General features: G+C 40.7%; 2 protein-coding genes across 2 annotated transcripts in view; one reads left to right on the top strand and one right to left on the bottom strand.

Annotated features, from left to right (window-relative positions):
• The first annotated feature begins 184 nt into the window (after window positions 1-184).
• LOC143302276 (GPN-loop GTPase 1-like) lies at window positions 185-17,487 on the top strand. Its single transcript, XM_076616874.1, has 12 exons — window positions 185-372; window positions 1,885-1,978; window positions 3,758-3,797; window positions 4,369-4,435; window positions 4,974-5,011; window positions 6,433-6,511; window positions 8,556-8,696; window positions 9,023-9,169; window positions 12,397-12,479; window positions 12,777-12,919; window positions 14,310-14,411; window positions 16,671-17,487. The coding sequence occupies exons 1-12, from the start codon at window positions 193-195 to the stop codon at window positions 16,784-16,786; spliced, it is 1,230 nt and encodes a 409-aa protein (XP_076472989.1). The 5' UTR covers window positions 185-192; the 3' UTR covers window positions 16,787-17,487.
• A 2,247-nt stretch (window positions 17,488-19,734) lies between these two features.
• The window catches only part of LOC143274784 (uncharacterized), a 63,898-nt gene continuing 56,309 nt past the window's right edge, over window positions 19,735-27,323 (bottom strand). The window contains exons 7-9 of the mRNA XM_076578711.1: window positions 26,853-27,054; window positions 22,535-22,846; window positions 19,735-21,227 (exon numbers count right to left, since the gene is read on the bottom strand). Coding sequence (XP_076434826.1) covers window positions 20,502-21,227; window positions 22,535-22,846; window positions 26,853-27,054 — 1,240 coding nt within the window. The 3' untranslated portion in view covers window positions 19,735-20,501. The remainder of the gene's footprint in view (window positions 21,228-22,534; window positions 22,847-26,852; window positions 27,055-27,323) is intronic.

Here is a 27,323-nt window from a genome sequence, read left to right as displayed (position 1 = left end):
TTGCATAATTTTGATTGCGCATCTATGACAAGAGAGCATAGCTTAGAAATGGAGCCCTCAACTGCAATACATTTAGATTTTTCTCTGAAAGTGGGTTGTATTATTCTGGTGATTTATGAATTGATTATTTAGTCCAAATCTGGAGCGTCATGTGATACGTTGTTGCGGCTTGTTCATACCAACTCAAGCAAAATGGCGGAGTCCATGCAGTGCGAGCATGAGAAAATGGAAAGTGCGCAATCTAATGATAACCCAACCGTGGAAAGCGATGCATCTTCATCCACAGCGCAAGCTGCGCCATCTGTTAAGAAGAAACCAACATGTGTATTGGTTCTTGGCATGGCCGGCTCAGGAAAGACTACTTTTGTTCAGGTAATATCCAGTTTTTGGCTCACGTCTTTGTTTAAATGTATACATTACCAGGTAAAGTTGTTGTTTTTTCTCAGCGTTTAATCAAAATCTAGTCTTGACAAAGACTGAGAGAGTATTTCCAGAGAAATCGAATTTGTTCACGTTTAACACGTGGTTCTTTTTTTGTTTTTGTTTTTTTTGCGTCAACCCCCCCAAAAGTGTCAGAATAATCAACCTGATGATTGTGGACACCAAGTGCACCTGGGTCACAAGGAATATTGGGGGGATAGTACATAACAAGGTGCGAACATAAATTGAAAATCATACACAAATAGATATACAGTAGAAATTAGGACACATACAGGTGTATATCAATATAAAAACTTGTGCTTACTCACACATGCACACACTGCGCGCGCACACTCACTCACTCGCGCGTTTGAACAGAAGCCGCATATTACATGTGGATGAGGCTGATGACTAGATCTTCAGGTACATGGTTGTGATTGCACAATTCTAGTTATAACTTATACTGGATTTGTTCGAGAGACAGGGCATTGACTGCTTTTGGGAAAAAGCTATTAGCGAAGTGATTTGTTTTTGTCTTTATATTTCTGGACCGTCAACCAGAGGGGAGCATCTCGAAAATCCCAAAAGCTGGATGTGATTCGTCCTGGCTGATTGATTTTGCTTTTTTGAGTAGCCGCTTATAATATTATGTCTTCTAGAGAAGGTAGATCAGCCCCGGTAATCTTGGTGGCGTTTTTACGATTCTGTTCAGGGCTGTGACTTTGTATATAAATAATAATATGCATTTTGTTGCTATTGTTGATTTTCATCTGCTTGGTCTCCCTCCCCTCTCTCTCTCTCTCCAATTTTTTTTCTTTCTTTTTTTTCCTTTTTTGTTTCATTGATGGCTTGATGTAAAAAAAAAAAAAAAAAAAGCAATTGTTGCTTATTCAATTTCCCATCATGAAATAAAATCTTGACTTGACTTCACACAAATACACGCACACGCATGCACACATGCATGCACACACGTACACGTGCACATACAAACAGTGTAAGATGTCTACATGTGTATACAGATACACATCCTGGACACATAGACAACCACAAGTTTATTACACGTGTTGACAAATTGTCTTAACACTGTAACTTTCTGTGTAAGGAGTTTTGTGTGATGACAAGAGTGATCATTGTTTGTGTAATCACTGTAAATAGAGTAATATTCTAATAAGTAACATGTTAACAGAATCACTGAAATGAGTTGTGTGTTTAGAGATGAACACTGTAGTGTAAGGAGCTTTGAGTTGTGTTTAGGAACAGGAGTGATCAAATCGATATTTTGTAATTACTGGAAATGTAAATAGTGTAAGGAGTTGTTTGTGTTTACAGAATGAGAAATGTTATGAACACTGTAAAGAGTTAGATGTACGTTGACAGTTCTAAGTGAACAGTGTAAAGAGTTGTGTGTGTTGACAGCAGGAACACTGTAAATGTTTATGTAATAAGTTAAATGCATGTTTACAGAGGATCACAGCTCATCTTCATATGAAGAAAACAGTTCCCTACGTCATCAACCTGGATCCTGCAGTGATAGATGTTCCTTATCCAGCCAATATTGGTCAGTTATATGTGTGTGTTGTCTTTGTGTATCATGGTGGGGGTAGATATATATGTGTAAACATGCCTACAAATTGTACAAGTTAGATTAATCGAAAATCTCTGAGTATATATGTGTGTGTATATATATATATATATATATATATATATATATATATATATATATATTATATGTATATATTTGTATTTGAATTCAGTATTTGTATTTCTCTTTTTTATCACAACAGATTTCTCTGTGTGAAATTCAGGCTGCTCTTCTCAAGGAGAGCGTGTCGCTACACTGAGAGTGCCACCCTTTTGTTTTGTTTTGTTTTCCAGCGTGCAGTTTTATTTGTTTTTCCTGTCAAAGTGGATTTATTTTCTACTGAATTTTGCCAGGGACAACCCTTTTGTTGTCGTTGGTTCTTTCACGTGCACAAAGTGCATGCTGCACATGGGACCTCAGTTTATCGTCTCTTCCGAATGACTAGTGTCCAGACCACCTCTCAAGGTCTAGTGGAGGGGGAGAAAATATTTGCGACCGAGCCATGATTCGAACCAGCATGCTCAGATTCTCTTGCTTCCTAGGTGGACGCGTTACCTCCAGGCCATCACTCCACACACACACACACACACACACACACACACACATATTTCTATATATATATCATGTGTGTGTGTGTTTGTGTGTATTATATATATATATATATCTGTCCCTGTCAAAATCAGTACAAAGTATGTGTCCTTTGAAAGTGAAAAACTAGTTTCTAGCATGTCTCTGAATAAAACATAACACTTTTAAATGTACTGTGGTAAACATTTTTAATCATCCAGCTTTGTTCATGTTTATAGTATAGTCATCATCTGCTCTGTGACTTTACATTTTTATGTGACAAAAGCGCTTTTAGTTTTACGTGTCTGTCTTCTGTTGTTCCAGGACATTGTGCTGTGTCCCCTGAGTTTAGTGATTTTAGATTGATGAAATCAGAAAGTGGGGTTGGCATGTCTGGGTCTGTAGGTGTGTGTGTGTGACACTAATACTGTGTTATTTTATTATTCACTTATCACTATATATAATGAGTGTGTGAGAGAAAGTGAGTGACAAGTGTGTGCATATTAATCAGTTTGAGTTTGTATAGATAATAAAAATCTGTTATTTTCATTTAGTGGATTAGAGTGGTGGCCTTGTGGTAATGTGTCTCATTTAAAATCTGAGCATGTGGGATCAGACTCTACACTCACAAGAATTTTCCCCCCATCCACTAGGCCTTGAGTGGTGGTCTGGATGCTAGTCATTTGGATGAGACAATAAACCAAGGTCCCGTGTGTGGCATACACTTAGTCATTAGCGTGAGTAAAAGAACCCACAGCAACAAGGTATTTTTCCCTTGCAAAATTCTGTAGAAAAAGAAATCCACTTTAATAATAAAAACAAATACACCTGCAGTTGCACCAGCTGCAGACATAACAAAAAATAAATAAATAACAGGATAAAAGATGAACAAAAAACTTTAAAAATGGTAGTGCTGCACCTTAGTGATATGCTCTCCCTGGGGGCAGCAGCCCAAATTTCATCCAGAGAAAAATGGTGTGGCAAAAAGTAATTCAACACAATACAATTACAACATGGGGATAGTCTGTATTATTCAGTTTCATTTGTTTTACTCTCTCTCTCTCTCTCTCTCTCTCTCTCTCTCTCTCTCTCTCTTTCTTTCTGTATCTGTCTCTGTCTCTCTCTGTTCAGTTCAAAATGTTCAAAATGCACAAAATGATACCGTATAGTGATGTATGTGATGTGCAGATATCCGTGACACAGTGAACTACAAAGAAGTCATGAAACAGTATCCTTTTTGACAGCCAGTTCTGGCCAGTTCCAGTGACACTGGAAGAGATTAGAAGATGTTTGATACTTTATAAATCAAGTTTGTGCAATGTGTACAATGTATATTACTGTACGTCTATTGTTGTTTTTTGCCCAGATTATGTATTGTAAGCAGTAGTCCAGATTTCGGATTGTTCTCATATATCTGGCTGTAAGGTATGTAACTGTAGGGGGGGAAATGTGATATCTGTAAGCTTGTAAATCAGATGTGTGATCATGAGCACAATGAGTGTGTTGGGAAGGGTAGGGAGAAGTTTGTATACATGTGAATGTGAAAGTGAACATACATTGTCTGCACTAAGTATATGAGTTATTATTTTTGGTGAATACAGTATTTCCGGTGTCCAGGACAGTCATGTTTTCATGGAAAGAAAGCTACACACAGTGATACACTCTGTATCACTAGTATATTTAGATATATTGTGTATTTATATATATTTTTTTTTTAAACACCTATAATTTATATACTACAGTTTAAATATGTGGTACAATGATTATGCTTCAACAATTTTTTCCTTGATGAGAGCAAGGTATTCTCTGGGTCCAAACGGAGGGATTGTGACGTCGCTGAACTTGTTTGCCACGCGCTTCGATCAGGTTGTGTTTTATGGTTTACACAATGGGGCCCTTGTCTCCCTTTTCCCTTCAATCTTTGTATTTTAAATGAATGTTTAAAGAATGGAAAATGAATTATGTATAAATCTCAGTACATTTGATCCTTTCCCTCCATTGTTACATTACTTATTTTATAATCACATACCTTGTTTTTACTCCATCATGGTCCATCTCAATCATCCTCAGATCAGAGGAATGTGCCATCATCACTCCATGATGATCAGTTTATTTGTCCTTTTCCGTGATTTATCTTCATAAGTTCATGAAACCTGTCACAGAATGTTAACTTTGCGTTTATTGCTTGTACTCATAAATTAGTTGTTTGGTCTGTAATTGTCATGAAAGAAAAAAGTTATGTTTGTGTTTCTCTTGACATCTGTCTGCTGTCGTTTATCAATTTTCTGGGGGGAAAAAGAAGGAAAAAACCCATGATGATCATGCCAGTTTGTCAGATTATTTACTTGCATGTTGATCTTTTATAACCAGGTTTTTATTGTGTATTTGTTTGTTTTTACTCCAGGTGATGAACCTCATTGAGAAGAAGGGGTCTGAACACAGGTAAGCACGGAGGAGTACTGTGCTCTCTTGGTTGTGGACACTAGACAGTGGTACATGACCTGGGCTCAGTGATAGATCCTGATGATAACATTTCAGTAATCATAGTAGTTTCCCAGTCCCCCATTTCAGTTCAGTTCAGTTACTCAAGGAGATTTCACAGCATTCAGACAAATCCATATATATATAGAGAGAGAGAGAGAGAGAGAGACACACACACAAACGCACGCACGCACACGTGTGCACGCACGCACACACACACACACTACACCACATCTGCTGAGCAGATGCCTGACCGGCAGAGTAACCCAATGCACTAAGTCAGGCCTTGAGGAAAAAAAAGAAAGAAAACCAGTATAAAAGCTGCAGTATGTTAATTGCTACCTCTCACAGTCTCTCCTTCCCTCTCCCTGTCTCTCTCTTCTTCCGTCACACACACACACACACACACACGTATGCAGATACAATACACAAATAACACACAAAATACATACTTGCATGCACACATGTTCATGATCACACTTTACATACCTGTGCATGATTGTGCAAGCATGCAAGTGAAGTTGTGTATTATTTTTACAGGATTCTGTTTATTGATTTTTTATTTATAATATGAATATAATATATATATATCTGTATTTATATATTACATGAATAAATATTTATATTTACAGGATTCTGTTGGGTTTTTTTATGAGTATATATAGCTGTATTTATATATTTACATGAATGAATATCTGTATGTCTGTCCAGATTTTCACCAGGATGTATGTGTGTGGTTTTACTGTTATATGCAGAGGCACTCTACATTCTTCTAGTTCAGCAAAGCAACATTTGTGAATACTTCTGTGTGTCCATGTGTGTGTATTTGTTCTGTCATATGTTATGATCTCTTCTTGCGAATGGTATAAAGCTCTAAATTATACTAGATGGGATGTGCTTAAGACAAATGTTTGACAAATGACAAATGTTTTATTGAGGGTAAACTGTGTGTGGTTCGTCCGTCGGGATCGACGAGGACCATCTAGTCATCCTGGGGGTGGGTGGGTTGGGCTCTGTGGGTGCACAGATGACTGGTCAGGCCAATTCGCGCCCGGAAGGCTCTGACGCAGTGTGGACAGGGGATGGTGGCGGCTGTCAGGGACTTGCTGGCCCTGCTTTTCCTGGCCTGTCTGCGTTGCAACCCAGAAACTTTATAGAATGGTTTCTTTATTGTTGTTGATTATTATTGTCATTATTATTATTATTATTATTATCGTTTTCATCAAGTTCAACATACTGATGTTGGTCGTCAAGTGGAAGGATTATTATTACACCACAGACATGTGTTACTGGACATCCTAGGGTAGATTGAAGTTTACACAGCACTGTAGAAAGGTTTCGTTATCATTATTTTTGTTATTATGATTGATATTACACCACAGGCACGTGTTATTGGACACCCCAGGGCAGATTGAAGTTTTCACGTGGTCCGCATCTGGCTCCATCATCACTGAATCTCTGGTCAGTTCTTTATTTAGTTCAACATCTTTTCAATTTGAGTGATATTAGATGTGTAATGTGAGTGTGTGTGCATGTATGTTTATGTGTGTATGCACGCAAAGGGGAATATACAAAAACAACGAAAAGATGATTGTGTGTGTGTGTGAATAAAAGGGGAATATACAACAACAATGAAAAGATTAATTACAACAGTGCTCTCAACATCCTGCAAATACAAGAATATAACACCAGTTAACCACTTCAAAAGAAAACCTAAGCAAGAACACCTGTAGCCTAAGTCACACAACAGGAACATTCCAACTGGATCATGTAACAGGAATCCAGTGATCCATTAAGTGAGAGTTTGTGTGAGAGAAAGAGAGAGAGAAAAGAGATACAGAGAGGAAATGAATTATCTGTGCTCTGGCCAATCACTTATATTTGTACAACTACAGGGAGCTTTGCATATCTCATGTTCGCATCTGACATGCTCTAAAAGTGTCTCCGAATAACCGTGTCATGTGTGGAGGATACTGTTCTATCTTCGTGCTGTTCCTCAGCCTTCTTACTGTCTTCCACCTCCTCCTCCGCCCCCTTTCTCTTTCCCCGTCATCTCAGAGCAGTAATCTGACACTGTTCTGTTGTCAGTTATGTCACTGTGTGTGTGTGTGTGTGTTCTATGAAATGCATTATGTTTTAATCTAAGCCTTATTTACTTCATAGCTTTTATAATCTGATTCATCTCTTAAGTGTGCTTCTTCATTCATATGAACACTGGATGTTTTCCATTGTTAGATAGCGGTTGATGTGTTTTTTAAAACATGTTTATAGTCAACTGGATGTTGTAAGGCGCTTTGAGCAGTACTGGTGCTGGACATCGCGCCATAGAAAAACTGTATTATTATTATTATTATTATTACTGCTTAGGTCTCTTTGTCCTTCCCTCTCCCCCTCTCTGTCTGTCTGTATGTGTGTGTCTGCCTCTCTGTATCTGTCTTTGTCTCTCTTTCTTTCTGTGAAATATGGAAGTGGATGATCAGGAAGTATTGATTGTGGTGATTCATATGTTTTCAACTGTGTTATGATTTGTGCGATTGTGTGCGTGTGTGTATGTGTGTGTGTGTGTGTGTTTTGTTGCTTGATTCATTTTAGTCCCTGTTTAGGGTGGGGGCTGGATGTTATTTTTTAAACATGTTTGTGGTTCTCTTGTTACTTTCGTTGATAAATGATTTGTCTTGTCTTGTCCTGTCTCTTTCCATCTCTTTGGTGTATATAGACAGGCGCAATAGCCAAGTGGTTAAAGCGTTGGACTGTCAATCTGAGGGTCCCGGGTTCGAATCACGGTGACGGCACCTGGTGGGTAAAGGGTGGAGATTTTTATGATCTCCCAGGTCAACATATGCGCAGACCTGCTAGTGCCTGAACCCCCTTCGTGTGTATATGCAAGCAGAAGATCAAATACGCACATTAAAGATTCTGTAATCCATGTCAGCGTTCGGTGGGTTATGGAAACAAGAACATACCCAGCATGCACACCCCCGAAAATGGAGTATGGCTGCCTACATGGCGGGGTAAAAACGGTCATACACGTAAAAGCCCACTTGTGTGCATACGAGTGAACGCAGAAGAAGAAGAAAGTGTATATAGATATGTTGTTGTTTTCTCTGGAATGTCTTCTTTTTTTTTTCTTTTCTTTTTTTTGTTGTACTTTGTATCTCTTGTACATCTTAATGTGCTGTTGTATGCCATTATGTTTTGTTGTTTATGTATAGTTTCATGTGAGGCGCTTAGAGCCCACTATATGGGGATCTTGCACCATGTAAGAACTATTTATTGTTGTTGGTTTTGTTATTATTATTATGATTATTACCATTATCATTGTTGTTAGTGTTACTATTATTAGTCTCGTTATGATTATGAATCTTCTTATTGTTATCTTCATTATCATCACCATCATTATCATCTTCATCATTAGTACTGTAGTAGTAGTGGTAGTAGTTGTAGTAATAGCCACATCAGTCCTGCGACACTCCTGACAACTAAACGTGTCCAGTGCTGTTTCCAGGCCTCTACCTTTGCCACGGTGGTGGTGTATGTGATGGACACGTCGCGCAGCACCAACCCCGTCACCTTCATGTCCAACATGCTGTATGCCTGCAGCATCCTGTACAAAACCAAGCTGCCATTCCTCATTGTCATGAACAAGGTATAGTATTGTGTGTATGTTACGTGTGTGTGTGTGTGTTGTGTGAAGTGTGTGTGTGTGTGTGATTGTTCATCAACATCAGCAACAGCTTTGCGATGTGATACACTGTTGTTCACGCCCACTGAAGACAGTGTTTGTCTGCGTGCAGATTGATCTAGCAACAGCTTCGCGGTGTAAAAGTAACTACTAAAACACTGTTGTTCACACCCGCTGAGGACACTATTTGTCTGTGTGCAGATCGACATAGCAGCACCTTTGCAGTGCAAGAGTAACAACTAAAACACTGTTGTTCACACCCGCTGAATGCAGTGTGTTGCTGTGTGCAGGTCGACATCGTCAGCAACAGCTTCGCGGTGGAGTGGATGCGTGACTTTGAGTCGTTCCAGGAGGCGCTGGAGCATGAGACGTCCTACGTGTCCAACCTGACCCGCAGCATGAGTCTGGTGCTGGACGAGTTCTACACCAACCTCAGGGTCAGTGGCCACTCTGACACCGCTTGATGGGGGCCTTTGTGTGGTGTGGTGGGGTTGGGTTGGGGTGGGGTCGGGGACTGGGTGTAAGTGTGTGTGATGTGTGTGTGTGTGTGACTGTGTTTGTGTATATGTGTTTGTTGTGTAAGTTTGTGTGTGCAGGAGTGTGTGTGTGTGTGTGACTGCGTTTGTGTGTGTGTGCATGAGTGTGTGTGGCTACATGTGTGTGTGTGTTTGTCTTTACGTTTGTGTGTCTGTGTGCACGAGTGTATTATGTAAGTTTGTGTGTGTGTGTGTGTTTGTTTTCGTGTGTGGTTCAGTGTCTGTGAGTGTTTGTGTGTGTGTGTTTTAGGAGTGGGTATGGTGTGTGTGTTTGTGTAACTGTGTGTGTGTGCTTGTGTGTGTTTGTGTGTGTAGGATAAGAAGAATAACTTTATTATCTCATTAAGAGAAATTACATCAGGTGCAGCAAAATAAACATAGGCAATTACTCAACACAAAAACATGAAAGAATCAGTGACATGTAAGAAGCTAAAATAACAACTGTTGCATGTATTCACTTAATCAAAATGTTTTAGTTAGTTATTTTTGTAAACATATTGAAATACACCATTGCGTGTATTATGTTTCACATTAGTTAAGATAATAACTTTATCATTACATAGTAATTATCAGTATAAGTTTATCAAAAGACACAAACATTGCACAGTTTCTATTGTACATTCATCCTGCACACTGTCACACACATTTAAGTAAATGTATGTGCGTGACTGTGTGTGTTTTGTGTGTGTGTGTGTGTTTTAGGAGTGGATGGGAGAGTCTTTCATGGGATGGGTAGATGTTTGTTTTTTGGCTCATGTGTGTGTTTCCACACAGCGTCAGTCTGTAACCCTGTGTTTCGGTTGTCTGTTTGTACATGTGTATATGTGAGTGTGTGTGTGTGTCTGAGGCAAACCATAACATATTCATTTTATCTGGAAATACTTTGTGATTGTCAACGCCAATTTTGGCTTTAAAAAAATTACGGGGGGGGGGGGTTCATTTCTTTCCACACATCATTTGGAAAGAAACATTGATTGTTTTCACAGAACTATGATTCGGATCATTATATTGTATATTGTATTTCTCTTTTTATCACAACAGATTTCTCTGTGTGAAATTCAGGCTGATTTCCCCAGGGAGAGCGCATTGCTACACTACAACACCACGCTTTTCTTTTTGTATTTTTTCCTGCATGCAGTTTTTGTATTTGTTTTTCCTATCGAAGTGGCTTTTTCTACAGAATTTTGCCAGGAACAACGCTTTTGTTGCCATGGGTTCTCTTATGTGCGCTAAGTGCATGCTGCACATGGGATCTTGGTTTATCGTCTCCTCCGAATGACTAGCATCCAGACCACTACTCAAGGTCTAGTGGAGGGGGAGAAAATATCAGCAGCTGAGCCATGATTCAAACCAGCGCGCTCTGATTCTCTCACTTCGTAGCCTGACGCGTTACCTCTATGCCATCACTCCACATTTATATGTGTATATATATACTGGCATCCCAATCCCCCATCCCCATATCTCCCCAGCAGTCATTAATGTGCCCATCTAGGAAGCAAGTGTCCACAGAGGTTTGATTCCCCTACACGGATCAGGATTTTTACTCCCCCCCCACAACCAGACCTTGAATGATACTAGGTTGCTAGTCCCACAGATGAGACAATAAACTGAGGTCCTGTGTGCAGAAAGGTTTTGATGGAGTCTCCCGTCGGACCGACGGATGAGTAGGCAGGCAGGCTTATCTGTTGGTGTGTGTCCTCATATGGGAGAAGAGGCCGATTCTGGATGCGCAGCACTTCCCATAGGTGTTGCAAGGGAAAACGTCTCCAGAAGTTGAGCCCTGCTTCCTGGTTTTAATGAACATAAAAGAACCCATGGCAACAAAAAGGGTTGTCCCTGGCAAAAATTCTGATGAAAATTCCACTTTGATTGTGAAACAAATATTCTCGCAGACAGGAAAAAGGTTTTAAAAAAAATGTATATATATATATATATGGGTGGTGCTGCATTGTGGGGCCCTCCCTGGGGAGAGCAGTCCATATTCCACACAGAGAAAATATGTGACAAAAAGTAACATGATATAATACAGGCCTTGTTAATCTATATGGACGTAAATTAAACTGACAAATACATGTTAACAACAGATTGTACAATTAATAATAATGGTATTTATATAGCGCTGAATCTTGTGCAGAGACAAACCAAAGCGCTTTCGCACCAGTCATTCACACGCATGCATAACTCTGAAACTGTAGAAACTAAAGACAAGGGCAAGCAAGGGAGGCTATTTTGGGAAGAGGTGGGTTTTAAGGCCAGACTTGAAAGAGCTGAGAGTGGAGACTTGATGAAGCGAAAGAGGAAGTTCATTCCAATCGCAAGGTCCAGAGACAGAGAAAGAACAGCGGCCAACAGTCGAGTGTTTGAATCTGGGTATGCGTAAACAGAGTGGATCCGAAGCCGATCGTAGTGAGCGAGATGGAGTGTAGAGGTGAAGGCAGCCACAGAGATAGGAAGGGGCAGTTTTGTGAATACATTTATAACATAGAGTGCTGATCTTGTACTTTATTCGGTGTGAGACAGGGAGCATTATTGATCTAGATCTATTCTATATTTTGCATCTCAGTACAAGACCATATTGAGAGTCCAACAATAGCGGAAAAGGAAAAACCCGTATTCATCAAGTTTTCCAAATATTGTCATGCACTTTTTTTTATATAGATGTGTAGTATGTCTATGTATGTGAAAATGTGGATTATATATATATATATATATATATATATATATATATATATATATAGTTGTTTTTTGTTGGTTTTGTTTTGTTGTTGTTGTTTTTAGCCTTTGTAAAATTCATTTGATTTTACTTTCTCTTAACGATAATTTTGATATGTACCCTACTTTTTTTCCATTTTCCTCAGGTCATTTAGTAGTATTTTTGTTTTTCTTATGACTCTTTTGTGTATGTGGATGTTTAAGTGTTTGTAGTTGTGTTTGGGTGTGCATGTCTGCTTTGTAATGTAAGAATTAAAATTTGAATGAGAATGTTTATCCAAAAAATATATGACTTATTGTAATACAATACAATGCAACACAGTACAGTAGAAGACAGTATAATCCATTACAGTACAATGTGACTCTGTCGGTCAGCAACTTGAGCCAGAAGAGCGTCCTCTTTGCTTTCTTTGCAGTGTGTTGGAGTGTCAGCGGTCACAGGGGAGGGGGTGGAGGAGTTTTTCCACAAGGTGGAGGAAGCTGCAGAGGAGTATGAAAAGTAAGGACTTCTGTGTGCATGTGTGTGTGTGTTGTGTCAATGTGTGTGTGTGTGTCTCTCTCTCTTTGTGTGTGTAGTTTGGTACAGCAACAAAATGGTTGTCCGTGACAAAATTTTGTTTGAAAATTTAATTTAATTATAAAACAAATACACCTGCAGACAGAAAGGTGGGGGGGGGGGGGGACTATGGGTGAGTCTGCTCCATAGTGACGCACTCTCCCCTGGGAAAGCAACCCAAATTTCAAATTGAAATATCCCTTATGACAGAAAGTAACACAACACAATACAAAATTGCAGGGAATACAGACCGATGTATGAAAAACTGAAGGAAGAGAAAGAAACAGCAGAACGCGAGGAGCGGGAAAAACAGGTGGCCCGTTTCCGTAGCGACCATGGGGCTGGAGACCAGAAAGCGATGGACTCGTCGTCATCCAGAAAAGGTAGATCACTCCGTTCATTATCTGCTGATTGCACTGCCTACTAGTGGTTGTTGATCAGTGATTTTGTTCTACGTGTCACCTCCACCCTGGAGTGATTACAGCCAGGTCAAACCAGAGTGTTAGTGGTTTGCGATGGTGTTTATTTTGTAGTTGATTAATTTGTTGTTGTTGTTGTTGTTATTTGTTTTCAAGGACAGGATAGTTGTTTTAATTACACATACTTAACCATGACCCACTAGTGCAGACTCCGGCAGGGGTCTGACATTCCTGGTTCTTTATCAAAACAGGATATAGTGTTTGTTCACAGAAGTTATGAAAAAAATAAACGGAGTTTCATGATTCTGCTTTTGAAGAGGAAACTGACGTAAGAGGTGGTTTTATCGTTGCTATCTTTGCAGTATTGCTGTGCAGTTTTATAGATTGTTTTGATATGCTTTGAACATGTTTTCATTTTGATAATTTTACGTTGTATTTCATACACAAGTGTTGTCAACACAGTTCAGTTATTAGTTTTTAAATGGTTATGCCTTCACTTCCAAGGATGGATATCTCTGTGCTATAGGTGTAACTCCATTATCAACAGTCCAGCTGGTCAAGCAAGTTTTTTGGGGTGGTTTTTTTTTTTTTGGTCAAGCAGGTACATGTGTACTTCCTTGCGATGGTGACTGCCTTGAAGTGGGTTCAAAGCAGTATCTTAGCAAATTTTGACTTGATTTTTCTGCAGATTATTATGCTTTTTATGCTTTGAACGCAAGTTCTCATTCAGAGAATTTTATGTTATACTTCATACAGAATTGTCTTTAACACAGTACAGTGATTAGTTATTCTTTTCATGTTTATTGTGTTCATTTGTTTATCAGCTTGTAATCCTCCATACCCCAAAAGATGTGAAAGGAAATTAAATCTTGACCCTACAAGTAGGTGAAAGTGTTCCTTCTTGACCAGAACCCTACTTGTTGAGTGTTGGCCTTGTGGTGGTATAACACATCCACGTAGGAAGCGGGATAATCTTAATGCACTGTTTTGAATCCCAAAGTCGCCAGTATTTTCTCCCCCTCCACTTGACCTTTAGTGGTGGTCTGCAGGACTCCAGTCATTCTGATGAGACAATAAACCAAGGTCCCGTGTGCAGCATGCACTTAGCACACAGCATGAAAAGGGTTGTCCCTGGCTAAATTCTGTAGAAAAATCCATTATGAAAGGAAAACAAATAACACTGCAGGCAGAAAAAAAAAAAAAAAAGAGTGACGCTTTCATTGTAGCAACACCCTCACCCTGGGGAGAGCAGCTGGAATTTCACACAGAGGAATCTGTTCTGACAAAAAGAGTGATACAATACAATGCAATACAATACATTATAATGCAATACAACACAATCGTTGCCGTGCAGATCTGGTGTACAGCCAACCTGACAGCATCTACCTGCACGCTGCTGTCGGAGATGAGGAAGATGATGAGGACGATGAGGAGTGCAAAGCTCCCGTCAGTGACGGTGAGGACTTTGGGCAATGAGGGGGAGAGAGTGCGTATGTGTGTGTGTGTGTGCATTTGTGTGTGTGTGTGTGAGAGAGAGAGAGTCCGTGTGCAGATACATGCATGCATGAGGTAAATCTAGCCATTGTGGTAGCCAAAAAACCCAAAAAAACCCAAACAAAAACAAACGGCGATCAGAGATGTCTTTGTAATAGTGACGTGATGTGTAAACGTATGAAGATACAGCGATCAGAGAGGTCTTTGTAACAGTAATGTGATGTGTAATAGTATGAAGATACAGCGATAGGGGAAAAAAAAAAGGGGGGGGGGGGGGTGTCAACGAACGTAGAAGACAATGGTAACATGGCTGGGCTAGAAATGACTGCAGCTCTGCACTCAGCATAAAGATGAATGACATAGCAAAACGTGTGTGTGTGTGCGTGCGTGCGAGCGTGCGTGCGCGTGTTCTTATGTTTCGGTGTATGTGTTTGTGTCTGTGACTTTATATATTGTCACTAAAAACCATAAAATGATTCATGTGTTAAAAAAAAAAAAAAAAAAAACAAACAAAAAAAAAACAAAACCGCCGTCCGAATAAACAACCCGTCAACACTGGAAAAAAAAAAAAAAAAAAAAAAAAAAAAAGCCATTGTGGTAGCCTAGTGGTAATGTGCCTGATTAGGAAGTAGGCGTCTGTGGGTTTGAGTCCCGTAGATGGACCTGGTTTTTTACTTCCCCCTTCCCCCACTCCACCCCCCCATTAGACCTTAGGTGGTGGTCTGGTTGCTAGTCTTTCAGATGAGATGATAAACATAGGTCACGTGTCAGCGTACTTAAAAGAATTCACAGCAACAAAAGAGTTGTCCCTGGCAGAATTCTGTAGAAAAATTCACTTGGATAGTAGAACAAAAACACTTGCAGACATCAGAAGAAACAAACTTGTTATTGGTGGCACCGAAATTTGGCCAAGCAGAGCAAACCATAGGCCTAGTTTGCATCAGTTTGACATGGTAAGTATATGTAACACCAAACATGGAGTATAATACAAACTCCTCCTATTGGTGGCGCCGCAATGTGACGATACGCTCTCCCTAAGAAGAGTAGCCTAGAATTTCACACAGAAAAATCTGTTGTTACAATACAATACACGTGGGAGATATGGGAATGTATGCATGCGTAAGAGAGTGTGCACATTGCACTTGTGTGAATGGGCATATATGTGCCTGTGTATGTGTGGTTGTATTTTTGACAATACTTGTATACTTGATTTCAAATTGTCTTGATTCATTACACTAAGAGGAAAAAAAAATTAAGAAAATGGCAACAATTAAGATTTATGTTGAAAGAGAAATCTGACACGGAATAGTGCATGGTAGAAAATAAGAAAGAGGGGAAAAAAGAAGGTAATCAGGGATTAGAAAGAATGTAAAATAATAGTATTACAGTATGTCTCTTATATATATTGGGTGAGAGCTAAAAAAAAAAAAAAAAAAAAGATTTTTTAAAAAAAGGGGGTGGGTAGAGAGAAAGCGTTTGTGACAGTGATGAACAACTGAAGTACTAGCATTAAGGGCCCTGTAGTAATCTGTGTCAGCATTTTTAGTGGATTATGGCAACATGAAAACAACCAGTATCCACCATCCATGGCAGATCAATCAGCAAACTGATGTTGGTCGTGTAAGGGAAGAACACACAGACACACATCTAGTAAGTCGGACACATCGAAAGAGACCAAGGAGGAGGATATAAAGCAAATCGTTTGTTTATATTGTGGTCATTCCATGTTGTTTTATGGGCGATTATTCTTTTTCTTGTGTTTTAGGACAGGAAATTTTGTTTGTTATTTTGTGCTGTTTTCTTGTAAAGAGAGGTGGTGCATTGTGGATATTATGCATGACATTAACCTTTTCAGTGTCAAGCCTGTTTAATGCTCAGTGCCGACAGTTTGCCAGTGGATGTTTAGGTCAAGGAGGGTAATAATTGAAAATGTATTCCAGCATGCAAAGTACTAAAAGAAAGGATATAACACCTCTACTTTTCTGAAAGGAAAATGTTAACATTTTTCAGTTATGACAGTTACACCTGAATTTAATGATTTTGTAATTGGAAAATTTGTGCAATGACGCAGATAGAAATTTCCATTCCTGGGGCACCTTTTTTTTTCTTCTTTTTTTTTCTTTTTTTTTTTTTTTTTTTTTTTTTTTTTTGCACTCCGGAAGGGGATGGAAATTTCCGTCCTGAGGCACCAAAAGGGTTAAAGGCAGCGTTTTGTGTCCAGATGATGAGCCAGCTGAGGTGGAGTCCTTCAGTCGCTACCTCAGAGAGCACAGGCGACGACAGGCTCAGAAGATCAAGAAGAAAGCTGCTGAAAGTGCTGACCAGCCACCACCTTGAGACGTCCGCACCGGGAGAGAAAGAGAGAGAGAGAGAGGAAGAGAGTGAGAGGATGAACACATTATAAAGGAGAGAGACAAGCAAGAGACACAGTCAGCCTGAGAGAGAGAGAGAGAGAAAGTACACTTTGTAAATGAAAGTGACAAGCAAGAAAGACAGTATGAATGACACACAGAGAGAGATAGATAGAGAGAGAATGTACATATTATAAATGAGAGACAAACAAGAGAGTATGAAAGAGAGAGAGAGAGAGAGAATGTACACACTGTAAATGAGAGAGACCAACAAGGGAGACAGTATGAAAGAGAGAGAGAGAACTTGTAACTGAGAGAGACAAGCGGAAGAGAGATGAGCATGTACACGTTTGTGAAATTTCAACTTTGAAAGAGAATGTTTTTTGAAAAGGTGTGTGTTGTTTCCACAGAAATCTGGATTTCTTTTGATAACGTTTTAAGTGTGTGTGTGTGTGTGTGTATGTGTGTGAAATATGACTGGACACTTCAATCATGGTGGATATGAAGGGGTGAGTGAAGAATGTGACCTGATTTGTGAGCATATCCATTGTCTGGATGAATTGTTCCACGCAAATAATGTTTTTACAACAAAAACATTTATGATTTGGTGTCTTTTGAATCGACGGAATGCATCAAAAAGAAACGAAAGAAAAAACGTGGGGCAAAAAAAATAAAGTTTACACACTATTTTTGTGTTGCTTTCGTATGAAACTTGATAATGTGGTTGTGAATTAGTTGTTGTTGCATGTTATTTCCCAGGATGGATTACTGTTAGGACTGACTGTGGTTACTGCCCCATCTTCTGTGCCACTTTTTTTGTTATTAAATTTTTTTTTTTTTTTTTTCCTTTATTGCTGCCCCAAACATGTGAACTATTTCAGTGGCATTATTCCCACAGCCCTTCTTCCGAGTCCCCCATACATGCCCACACCTGGGTTTTGTCTCTAGTCACAGTCCCAGCATTGGCAGTACACATGTGTCAGTGGTATTGACCCAAAACTGCTCATCCAAAAACAACACACACGAACTGCACACTGACCTTTTCTGTTGTAATCTTCGGGCCAGCAATAAAAGGTTTTGTTTTTGTTTTGTTTTTTTAAGAAAAAGGGAGAGAAAAAAAATTACATATATTTTTTAAGGTAATTATATTGTAGAACTAATTATATCCTCATACAACCTCCTCCCCCTTCCTATCCTCATATATCCATTGGTTCCCGTCACACTAAAACTAAGTATTAATTTGCTCCAGTCACACTGAAATTATGTATACACTGGTTCCAGTCACACTGAAACTAGTTATCAATTGGTTCCAGTCACACTGAAACTATGTATCCACTGGTTCCAGTCACACTGAAATGTATCCACTGCTTCCAGTCACACTGAAATGTATCCACTGGTTCCAGTCACACTGAAATGTATCCATTGGTTCCAGTCACACTGAAATGTATCCACTGCTTCCAGTCACACTGAAATGTATCCACTTGTTCCGGTCACTCTGAAACTATCCATTGGTTCCAGTCACACTGAAATGTATCCACTGCTTCCAGTCACATTGAAACTGTCCATTGGTTTCAGTCACACTGAAATTACGTATCCATTGCTTCCAGTCACACTGAAACTATCCATTGGTTCCAGTCGCATTGAAACCATGTATCCATTAGTTCCAATCGTATTGTGACTATCCATTAGTTCCAATCAAACTGAAACTATGTATCCATTGGTTCCAATCAAACTGAAACTATGTATCCATTGGTTCCAGTCAAACTGAAGCTATGTATCCACTGGTTCCAGTCACACTGAAACTATATATCCACTGGTTCCAATCAAACTGAAACTATATATCCATTGGTTCCAATCAAACTGAAACTATGTATCCACTGGTTCCAGTCAAACTGAAGCTATGTATCCATTGGTTCCAGTCACACTGAAACTATGCATCCACTGGTTCCAATCAAACTGAAACTATGTATCCACTGGTTCCAATCAAACTGAAACTATGTATCCTCTGGTTCCAATCAAACTGAAACTATGTATCCATTGGTTCCAATCAAACTGAAACTATGTATCCTCTGGTTCCAATCAAACTGAAACTATGTATCCATTGGTTCCAGTCACACTGAAACTATGTATCCACTGGTTCCAATCAAACAAACTATGTATCCACTGTATCCACTGGTTCCAATCAAAGTGAAACTATGTATCCACTGGTTCCAATCAAAGTGAAACTATGTATCCTTTGGTTCCAATCAAAGTGAAACTATGTATCCTTTGGTTCCAATCAAACTGATAATATGTATCCATTGGTTCCAGTCACTTGCGGTTTCCAAGAAATTACTGTTCATATATGGTTGCATACACACACACAAAAACATGCACATGCATGCACACACACACACACACACACACACACACACTAATAATATTATCAATGCATATCTGCATGTATACTCACACACACACACACTTGTTGTCACCTTTCACATCAAGCCCAGTCAGTTGCTGTCAGCATAACACAGCAACATGCTTCTGTCAGACTTAACCCAGTTGCCGCCAGCTTGAAACAATATGGTACTTTCTAGATGGAAGAAATGAATATTACTGTGGTGGATTTTAAAATATAGTACATCAAAATGAAATTCTTGCCAATATGATGTTCACCTCATTAATGAAAATCACAACACACACAGAGAGCACCCTCATTTAACTCACTCAGTACGGCCAGTCCTCTCTTCTCCTCTACACAGACCCCTCGGATGTCCAGTGGGTTTCTGAATGACCCAACCTTTAGCTTCCGTCGTCAGAATTGTGGTATTCTTTGTCATCATTCACGTCTTCAGTATAAGAGCCTTCCGCTTGCAATATTTTGATGATGGTAATTGGGGTAAAACGCTGTCAACGTCGTCTCTTTCGCCGTTCGTATGGAGAGAGTTAATGCCACAGGTGATGAGTGATCCACAGATATGCATGAAATCACAGGAATGTAACCTGAGACTTTTCAAAATCTGTTGTGGTCTTTCTGATCTTCCTTGTCATTAATAACCAATCGTTTCTGCACAACAGTGATCAGTTTTTCTTCATCCATTATAAATCGAGGGCGGCATTTATGCTGCTGTATCACAGAAGAGTTCCGTCCCTTGGATCAACCAGCCATCTGTTCTGTGTGCATGCAGCAAAGCAAAGTGCTGGCTGGTAAGCAGTGTGAACACTTACTGCAAGCATCCATAGCGGGAAAGCGCAAAATGACCTGCACAATTTCCAGCCAGCAGCTATCAGATGTTGCCAGCAACTGGCTAAGGTTACCATAAACATAGCCGTACACATGTAGATTTAATACTTGTGTTTATTGCAGTCTTCTTTTTTTCTGGTTCAAGAAAAAAATATAGCAACACAAGAGTTCCTTTTTCTTACGTCAAGGCATGGGTTTTGCTTGCTGCTTTAACCTGATGAGGATGTGAGTTGTTTGTACTGTCACTGTGTGCACTGTGGTGTTGTGGAAGCAGCACTGGTCTGTGTTGTTGAGTCTGCATTTCTGAAGTCAAGCGGTGGAGAAAGCACACAGGCTTCAATCACCTCGACACGCAGCTGAGTGCAGCACCAAAAATGCATTCTATTTCTGTATTGTCTTCATTTTTACTTGGGATATATCCAAAGCAATTATTTTTGTGTGGTCTTCCTTTTTGTTTGAGCTCTATTCAAAGCAGTTATTTCTGTATCGTCTTCCTCTTCACCTGGGCTTTACTCAATGCACCATTTTTCACATCTCGTTTACTCCTTGTCTCCCCACTCTTCACCTCACCGGCTCTCTTCACAGGGGTCTGACTCACTGAGGGAGTGCCTGGGAAAGACCTGTTGTTGTTGTCGTTGTTGTTGTTGTTGTTGTTGTCCTCTCCCTCCGTGTGAGCATCCATTCCTGATGGCGTAGGTTTCATCGGAAAGGCAGCACCATCATACTCGTCCAGACCATCTTCATCCTGCAGGTACTCGTCCACATTCACCACCATTTTGTCCAGGTCGGATCTACTGATGCTGCCCCTGCGGCTGTCGCAGCCTTGGGACATGGTGTCCTCATCACCAGCCCCTGCATGGAGGCGATTCTCGTCCTGGGAGACACCACTGCTGACTGGTGGGGGTGGGCAGTTGGTAGAAGTCACCAGGGTCTGCTGAGCTGTCTCCTGACCATTGTGGGGACTCCCCGTGGTGTGGCATGGGGCCATGGACTTGCCGCAGGAAGCACAGACAGGATGAGGGTTGTGGGTGTGGCTGGCAGGCGGTGGAGGCTGCCTGGCGGCGGAGTTGATGATCTTGTAGTCGTGGAAGCGTTGCTTGACGGCGAAGAGCTCCTGGCGCAGGCTCAGCGTTTCAGAGTCCTTCCACTGGAAGCGCTTCTGGATGTGCTCTGCCTCCACTCTCAGCATGGCTAGCTGGTTCTGGGGACACAGGTTCAGTTTCAAGGAGGTGTCAAAGTATGCAGATTGATCCCTGAACTACATACCACATCTGCATTATAAAAAAAAAAAAGTCTCCACAACGGATAAGGGTTCTCTCTCTTCTTTCTCTCTATATATGTATGTACGTATCTCACATATACACAAGGCATTGGTCCTTGCACACATGGAAATCGTGAATCACGTTCTTCTGTAGGTTTCCCTCTCATCTGTGTGTGTGTGTGTTAGTGCATGTTGTTTGACTGACTACAAACGTAAACGTTAACTAACTTCACAGAAAATCAGCCATTTTATTCAGAAAAATTATCAGTCTGTGCAAGATACAAGATAAAATAATTCTTTATTGTCTCTTAATTAAAGAGACATTGTGGGCACGTTTGCTGATCAAAAGGCGACATTAAAACAATAAGTCAGTCAATCAATCACTTAATAATCCACTGAACAACACAAATGCTTGATCACATGCCCACATTTCAGTAAGAACATTCATTGATATGCTTGACACAGTATAAGCTGAAATAACATATGCCAGAAAAGAAATGACAGGCAGTACCTCGAAGTGCTGGGTGTCCAAAGCGGCCAGGATTGCGTAAATACCCAGTCAGAAGTAAATGAATAAATAAGTAAGTAAATAAAAACCCAGTTAATAAAAGTAAATGAATAGATAACAAAATAAATAAATCAGCAAAATCAGTAACCGGCATGCGGTACCTTGAAGTGCTTGGCATCCAAAGCGGCCAGGATTGTGTACTGAATACCCAGTTAAAAGTAAATGAATAAGTAAGTATATAAAAACCCCAGTTAATACAAGTAAATGAATAGATGGAATGGAGTGATGGCCTAGAGGTAACGCGTCCACCTAGGAAGCGAGAGAATCTGAGTGCACTGGTTCGAATCACGGCTCAGCTGCCAATATTTTCTCCCCCTCCAATAGACCTTGAGTGGTGGTCTGGACGCTAGTCATTCAGATGAAACGATAAACCGAGGTCCCGTGTGCAGCATGCACTTAGCGCTCGTAAAAAACGGAACCCACGGCAACAAAAGGGTTGTTCCTGGCAAAATTCTGTAGAAAAATCCACTTCCATAGGAAAAACAAATAAAACTGCACGCAGGGAAAAAAAAAAAAAAAGGGTGGCGCTGTAGTGTAGCGACGCGCTCTCCCTGGGGACAGCAGCCCGAGTTTCACACAGAGAAATCTGTTGTGATAAAAAGAAATACAAATACAAATAAAAATAACAAGGTAAATAAATTAATCAGTGAAATCAACAGCCGGCATACAGTAAATGTACCTTGAAGTGCTTGGTGTCCAGCGTGGCCAGGTCAACAGGGGAAGCGCCCAGGGTCAGTCCTGACTGGGGGTTCACCGCCACGGGGGCAGGGGGCGCCAGGGTGGAGGAGGGGACCACCTGGCGCAGAGTGTCGCTCAGGCGCTGGATGTCTCGCATGACGACGGCGCGGTGCTTCTGCTCGTGCTTGAGCACCTCCTTCACCACGGACACCAGGGAATCCTTGCCGCCACTGCCAGAGGTGGAGGAGGAGGAGCCACGGTTCAGCAGCTTCAGCACCTCGTCACGCTGAGTGCGCCCGCTCCGTGCCTGACCCTGCCACCCAGTTTCACGTTCAGTTTCAGTTTCTTGTCAAGGACTGGGGGCGTCACTGCCGGGGTTCAGTTCGGACAAATCCATTCACACCATGACACCACGCATCTGCTTGGCTGATGCCTAACCAGCAGAATAACCCAACACGCTTAGTCAGGTCTTGAGTGCATGCTTATATGTATTTTTGTATCTATCAGAGTGGATTTCTCCTACATAGTTTTGATAAAGACAACACTCAGCTCTTTGCCACGAGTTCTTTTTTCAGTGCGTGGTGCTGCACACGGGGCCTTGGTTTATCGGCTCATCCGAATGATTCTAAACGCTCAATTTGTTTTGATTTTCTAGTCAACGCTTGGAGAAAGAACAATACTGTATTGGCGAATAAGCGTCTTAACCATTCTGCCACCTTCCCCGTGGCATCCATAATATCTGAATCGTTCATACTTCCACTATGGTCCATCCAGGTTTTTTCTTGTTTTGAATTTGTAAAATATTCTTCTTTTTTTTTATACAGATTTGTATTTGATGCAAGAATAATATACATGTGTGTGTGTGTGTGTGTGTGTGTGTGTGTGTGTGTGTGTGTGTGTGTGTGTGTGTGTGTGTGTGTGTTTTAGTCCTGAAAAATCTTCTTTAAAAAAAAAAATACGTTGGTGGTGGTTTGTACACGTAGGTTTTTCATTTTGGTTCTTTTCTCGGGGTGGGGAGGGGGGCCGTCAAAAACTAAAACTCATCGTTTCTTGTGCGTGTTTAATAAAGCACGGGAGCAGAATGTTTCACCTGAATTGAAATTATCAAATTAAATTGAATCAAAAAGCCAGCATCATGAAACAGATCTTTCCAACCGAAATTGTGGTTCTCGTGTATACATAGTAGACAACCCTCTTGGCCGAGAAACTTAAGTTGGGATGAAGCTTGTGCAAGACACTCACCACTCCAATCAAAGTCTAGCCCAGGTAATCGGGACAGCACTTGCCTCCTCTGCTGTCCGAATAATCATAAACGGACACAACTGACTATCATACAGACAGATATCCAGACAGGACTCTATACAGACAGAAGTCCTTCTTCCCCGGGACAATATCCGATTGGAACAGCCTTCCTGCTGAGGTTCCCCTCAGCCCCACCCTGGAAGGCTTCAAGTCCCAAATCTGATCCCCTCCCCCCACCCCCCCACCCACCCCCAGCTCCCCACCCCCATCCATCCCTCCAGCACCCCCAGACCCAGCAAACTGTACCACAAGTGACTTCAAACAACAGGCAAACCCCCCTTATAATCTACAGAATCTTCACTATGACGAAGGCGATAGAGAAAGGAAAGAAAAAGAAGATCATACATGAGACAATTCATCCAAGGAGCATAAACTGGCACTTGAAATACATCGAGGCTCCCAATGCAACAGGTTTTGGGGTTGGGGGGGAGGGGGAGGGGGTTGTGTGTGTGTGTTTTTGTTTTTTGCCTTTAGGGTTTTAATTAAGGGTTGTTTTAAATGAAACTTGTAAATTTTACTATAAGAAAAGCTGTATGAACCCTGACCTCTGTCACCTCACTGACACGTGTATGATGCATCCCACTGTCCTATGTGACAAGACACTATATAATGACCATGACTTCAGATCTGAAGGACAATTTTGAGAAGAAGAAAAAGTCTACTGCTGCTTTTGTTCTGACAAATTCTATGGAATGACTGGTCAATACTCAATTATTATTATGTTTAGTGAGGAAGAAAAGTTTGTTTCAATGTCATACTACATCCTTGTATCTCAAAGTGTTGAGATTAAACCGTAAGAAATTCATCTGTCCCACTTGGAATTTCAGTAACACATTTTCATATTCTACATTATACAGGAACAGAAATCTATAAGACCTCTCAGTCATTAAGCTTACAGCGAGAGAAAGTGGCTGAATGCAGAGGAGACATAAAGAACTTTCAAAGAATACTGAACACCGCACCCATCAACTGGGTCAAGAACTAGAATACAAAGTACATGTCAATACACGTACGGTACAGAGGTCAACTGACTCTCTAAGGTCTTCAACAATCAGCAAAGCAAACGTACACGCTACAGATTTCAGCTCAAAGGTCTTCGACAATCTGGAAATAAAACCAGTTAAGGAATCAGTCACCAAAAACAGCGGCCGTGTTCATTTCTCTGTGTCCATTTTAGTTGTTTTTTTTGTAACATTCAACTTGTTGGTCTCTTGGACCTCAGTAAGCCGTGACACGAAGTTTTTCTGTAACATTCAACTTGATGAAGTCTCTGGGACCTCAGTAAACAGGAAGAATGCGTTATCTTGAGCTCTGGTATCTTTTCCCTAAAAACGGGCGCAATAGCCGAGTGGTCTAAGCGTTGGACTTTCAATCTGTGGGTCCGGGGTTCGAATCACGGTAACGGCGCCTGGTGGGTAAAGGGTGGTGATTTTTCCGATCTCCCAGGGCAACATAATGTGCAGACCTGCTAGTGCCTGAACCCCCTTCGTGTGTATACGCACGCAGAAGATCAAATACGCACGTTAAAGATCCTGTAACCCACGTCAGTGTTCGGTGGGTTGTGGAGACACGAAAATACCCAGCATGCATGAACCACGACAGAGTCATCGGTAAGTCAATGTTGGTCGTGTAACGGAAAGAAGAAGAATGGATCGAGTATAGTATAGCCGCCTAAAGGGTTAGGTAAAAGCGGTCACACACGTCAGTAAAAGCCCACCCATACACACAAGTTAACACGGGAACTCCAGCCCACGAATGCAGGAAAATGAAGAGAATTTAAGAAGAGCTCTGTGTTCTACACATCATCCAATATCCTTTTGTATTCTTTGAAAAGTTCATAAAAGTACAACTGTTTTTCTGAATAATCTCAGTAAATGTCATCTGACTGTATATGTAATACAGACATCATTCTGCCATGAAGATTCGTAACCATCTTTGTAAAGCTAACTAAAAAGGAAGCCTACTTCATTCTGGCAGTGATGTCTTCCATTCATGAGGCATTATTTCATGACCAGTGAACATTTCAGGAGGCACGGTACGTAATAATAATAATAATAATAATAATAATAATAATGGTATTCATTTATATAGCGCTGAATCTTGTGCAGAGACAAATCAAAGCGCTCTCGCACTAGTCATTCACAGGCATGCATAACTCTGAAACTGGAGAAACTGAAGACAAGGAAGAGGCAGGGAAGGACAGCTATTTTGGGAAGAGGTGGGTTTAAAGGCCAGACTTGAAAGAGCTGAGTGTGGAGACTTGACGAAGTGAAAGAGGGCGTCCATTCCAATTGCAAGGTCCAGAAACAGATAAAGAACAGCGGCCAACAATCAAGAGTTTGAATCTGGGTATGCGTAAACAGAGTGGATCCGAAGCTGATCGTAGTGAGCGAGATGGAGTGTAGAGGTGAAGGCAACCACATAGATAGGAAGGGGCTGATTTGTGAATACATTTATAACATAGAGTGCTGATCTTGTACTTTATTCTGTGTGAGACAGGGAGCCAGTGGAGATGTTGCACTGTACGTGTAGACATAAACAGGTTAGTTACACAGTATTTCAGCTTCAGGGTGGTGAGTGGAGTTGGGGACCATGATACAACCGTTTCAGGCAACACCTGTCCCTTCTGCTCACTCTCTACCAACAATTGTGTTTGTAAATCGCCCACTCAGGCTGTTTGGTCTCTAATTGGAGATTGGCGCTACTTCGGATGAGACGATAAACCGAAGGAAAAAAATGAAAAAGGGTGGCGCTCTCCAGTCGGTGTAACAACACGCTCTCTCTGGGGAAAGCAACCCGAATTTCACACAGAGAAATCTGTTGTGACAAAAAATGAGAAATACGAAATACAAATACTTAACAGTAACAATAATATTGAAAATGATAATTATGATGATGTTGATGATGATGATAATGATAATAATGGAAACAATAACAACAAAAATACGACTACTACTACTACCAATAATAATAAAGATAATAATAATATCAACAAGAACAACCAGCCATCTACCTACCTTCTCAAAGTGATACTGCTGAAGCAGCTCGTGAAGGTGTTTCTCCAACTCCTCCATTTTGACCTCCCCCTCCTCCCCGTCCACCTCTTCCTCCTCGCCCCCTGTTCGTGGAGTGGCCTTCTCCTTGCCTACTATCCCACCATCCAGTGTGGTACTCATCAGTCTGTTCAGCTCGGCCACCTTGGTCTTACAACTGCTCAGTCTGTGTGGGAAACAAATTGGTGTGGGTGGGGTTATGTTTTCTTCAGACTAATTTTCTGGCCAAGCAACAGCTATAATCAATCATCACATATACACACACACACACAAACACACATGCACACACACAAACACACAAATATAAATAAATAAATAAATGTTCTCTAGACAGTGTAAAAATATATTTTAAAAAGTAAAAAATACATGCATGATATATATCAGGAACACAAACACACACACACACACACACACACACACACACAAACACACAAA

Source organism: Babylonia areolata, chromosome 29, assembly GCF_041734735.1.
Source record: "Babylonia areolata isolate BAREFJ2019XMU chromosome 29, ASM4173473v1, whole genome shotgun sequence".
NCBI lineage: Eukaryota > Metazoa > Mollusca > Gastropoda > Neogastropoda > Buccinidae > Babylonia > Babylonia areolata.
Note: the sequence above shows the minus strand (reverse complement) of the source record. Positions and strands in the feature narration are given on the sequence as shown.